General features: G+C 32.1%; 1 protein-coding gene across 1 annotated transcript in view; it reads left to right on the forward strand.

The window, feature by feature from the left end:
• LOC119840849 overlaps positions 1-3,592 on the forward strand; it is a 7,771-nt gene extending 4,179 nt beyond the window's left edge. The window contains exons 3-4 of the mRNA XM_038367622.1: positions 1,350-1,605; positions 2,300-3,592. Of these exons, the coding sequence (XP_038223550.1) occupies positions 1,350-1,605; positions 2,300-2,456 (413 nt within the window). The 3' untranslated portion in view covers positions 2,457-3,592. The remainder of the gene's footprint in view (positions 1-1,349; positions 1,606-2,299) is intronic.
• The last annotated feature ends 368 nt before the right edge of the window (positions 3,593-3,960 follow it).

The raw sequence follows: 3,960 nt of genomic DNA on the forward strand, positions 1-3,960 counted from the left end.
TCGGCCGTGGATTGCCCAAGGCTGTATCTCTATAGTGTAGTCATGGGCAGGCTGCGGCTGGTGTCCCACAACACATTAGGTTCTCTAAAGGGCCTCTGCGTGTTGGATCTGTGTCCCCACGTAAGCCTTCCAAAAGACCGGGTGCTTTCCTTCTGGAGGTACCCCAGTATTATGGAGAGATACACATAATAATAATAGTACCATTTCAATATGTGGGCTTATAAATAAATAAGTTTTCATTATACAAAGGTTGGGCTTATGGCGACCGACACGTTTAGTCAAAGAAGTACAATATTTTAGAAATTAACCGACTATTAACTCCCCATGATATCAGACCATTATACGACCGGTCGGTAACCTCAAGTTGAACTTGTCCTTATTTTCAAGGTATATTTTTGTCGACTACCAACTAATAACTAAACGAAACTACAAACGCAATATTGTTATTAGTTAAAATCCTTATCTCAGGCTATACTACTTTAAAAAAAGTAGAGTTCTTTATTACAGTTCTATTAATATTCATGTACAAATTAATACTAGTACCTGGATGACCGAGCTTCGCTCGGTTTAACTTCGTGAAGTTAGATTGTTTATAAGCGTTTTTTTCCAAGATTAGTCTAACCTCAAAGCAAACTCTCATTGACTTCGTTACTTAACAACGCCATTTGCTGGAACTTTAATTAGTCACCAAAAAATAGTATTATTATTCGCCAATAGATGTTAGGAAGAGTCGCTAAGTTTTGTCGATAAAACACGAATATGACATTTTCTAAAAAAGATTCCTAGCTAGATCGATTTATCGCCCCCGAAACCCCCCATATACTAAATTTCATGAAAATCGTTGGAGCCGATTCCGAGATTCCAATTATCTTAAACTGGATGTTTTTATTTGTTTATTCTGCACCCATAGCAATAATCGTAATTATGGCTATACCTACCTACTTGTGAATGTGTGAAAATGCGTGCTCGATTAATTAGTTATACTATACCAGGATATAAGGGCCTTACCAAATTTTTTGATTTGCTTCCATCTCGAAAATATAAAAGTTAAGTACTTGCAAATTGCAATACGTCCCACGATCGTCCCGATATATATAGATGATTATCTTACATTTTTCGTTAGAACGCTTTTTTCCTAGTTAGAACTAGTTGTAACTTTGCGTGACATCAACGAATTGTTGTAACTCTTATGGTAATTATCACGACAAATAGGCTAGTAACTGGATTCTGGAACGTTTCCAAATACGAATCCATTTAGAATTGGTCAAAATGCTTGTTTAATAAAAATTAATGTACTGTATATTATATGTATGTACTTATAAAATATTTTCGTTTTAAATCACATGTAGATGAAAAGGTTCAAGAATTTAATATTCAAGAAAATCAAATTGGACAGGAAAATAAAATAACAACATTTAAAGAGGTGGCAGACATAGTAATAGTCAATAAAATACTTCAAGATACACACATTGAGGATATTACTGAGCTTCCAAGCAAAAGGGAAAGTGTTGATGAAATAATATCGCCCGAAACCGAAACCGAAAAGATTGATGAGCCTTGCAATCTAGAAATTGTGACAAGTCCACCAGAAGAAATAGAAATTACGTGAGTTTAGCTTTTTCTAAATATTGATTTTAACTGTGTTGAGTTACCACCGGTAACTAATATTGGTTACAAAGATACGAAAATTTACAATTTTGTTGTTAATCATCATCTCCAAAGACAAAAACTAAGCACGAATAACACTTACCCAGGGCAATCTCGTGAAATTTACTCAAGTTAATATATTGAATACATACTGAAATATGTTGAAAAATATAGAGATTTTATAAATTATCGGATTTTTAAGAATCATATATACCTACTTACTTACTTTACGCTTTTCCTATTTAAATATTCCACAATTAACGCAAGAAAATTGACCAAAGCATTTTTACAGATATATTTTTAATACATCACGTAATATTCCAGGTTAACGCAAGTAATTACCGTAGCAATAACTACACATGTGTCATTTGAGTGTGGATGAAAAACAAGTAATAATTATTAATGAATAATATTATGTATAATGTGTACTAGCTTTTGCCCGCAGCTTCGCACGCGTTGAATTCGGTGTAGTTTAATGGAAGTTACATATAAACCTTCCTCTTGAATCTCTCTATCTATTAAAAAAAAATCTTTTTAAAGATTTATGTCGTCATGTAGTCACTTTCCCTGTCCCTAGTCCCTAGGGACAGAGTGACTTTGTTTTATACTATTTAGTGATGTACAAAGTTCTAAATTTATTATCTTTTTTAAGGGAAGAGGATAACAAACCTAACGAACACGTAAGTCCAAGTCAGTCGGAATGTAGTCGATCGACTCGATGGGAGGCTTTAGCTGACATTGCCGCGGAACTACCGCCGTCTCTTGCAGTTGATCCAGTCACGGGTCAGATTTATACTCTTTCTAAATAATAATGACGGTTCCAAGTTACATCCACATAAAAGTCTTATCAATCAAAAAGCACTCAAATGATACGCAATAATAGTTTATAACACCAATAAATTAAGTACCTACCTACGAATAATATTAGTCTGTTACTAATATTATTCGTACTTAATATTATATTTATTAACATTAGACATTGATTTATTTATATCTACTGCTAAATAATATATTAAGTTAATTGACTAATTAATTTTTGTGAAGATAATGATTAATTCTGTACTGATGGCAAATTGAAATATACAATAATAATTATTATCATTATTCTTTCCATCGGAGATCGAAGATCTATTATACTGTTAGTGTTACCTTACCAATTGAAAAATACACTTGTGAGGGATGAAATAAATATAGTTATATTGTCAGGGAAATTAATTATTTAATCCTACTCAATTTAAGTTTTCGGAAGTTTTTTTTATATAATAGATTGGAAGTTATGAGCTATAGTCAAGTTAACTTACTGTATTAAACAGATAACTTAAAATTATATCAATTAGGGGTCATAAATTGATAACATCACACCAAGGCGTGGGACTTGCAATGTTATTAACTTCGTAACAATCTACAATGAACCTATACGTCACTCAGATATTTGAGTTTGGTGTTTCACAAATAAAGGGCGAGATATTACAAAATGAATAAATTGTAATTTGTAGATGACCCTTACAAGTCTGCTACTTAATAATATTGACAACATGAGCAGTTCCGATTATAAAATTTGTTATTTGCGCGATAATTATGACACAGTACTGCAACTAATAGGAAAATGTGTGCGCAGAATATTCATCATAATAGCTACTATATGGTTAGCTACCTTTATTTTGGTTTCAGTTGTATTAAAGGTCCTATTTATGAATTTATGTGCCATACCTATATAATTCTACAGTGAAAGATTTAATTTTTAACCGAGGCCACAGTTACAGAAAAAGCTTCAGTCTCTGTAAATATATGTGTTTGTGTGTTTTTCACATATTAGTATACCTATGATAATGAATAAACTTAAAATCAATAAATTCAAGATTTAAAAATTCTGAAACCATTACCACTATCATCAATCATTGTTATTTTCATTAAAGTTGTTGTAAGATATGCATTTTATTTTTCTATTCTAATAAACGTTGTTGCTCAAACTGTTGTTTTATTCAACTCCTACTAAGCAATACTCACTTTGTTCGATATTTACATTTGATTTTTCTACCAAGTAGCTATGTAGTTATGTAGTCAGTAATATTGTGGTACAATACACAGACCATTCAGGATAAAAGCGTTAAAGAAAATTTATTTCTTTTGCACTTGTGGCGCAAAATGTGCGACATTCGGAATGCATCCTATGTTATGCAGGATTATGATTACTAATTCTTTCAAAGCTCAATCGGGATTATTTTCCGCCTTAACAATAATTATTACGTAATGGGCGTCCTTCACGATGTCGTTTATTTGTCGACATTCTATCTAAAATTAAACGCATTGACT

The sequence above is a fragment of the Zerene cesonia genome, chromosome 7 (genome assembly GCF_012273895.1).
Source record: "Zerene cesonia ecotype Mississippi chromosome 7, Zerene_cesonia_1.1, whole genome shotgun sequence".
Taxonomy (NCBI): Eukaryota; Metazoa; Arthropoda; class Insecta; order Lepidoptera; family Pieridae; genus Zerene; species Zerene cesonia.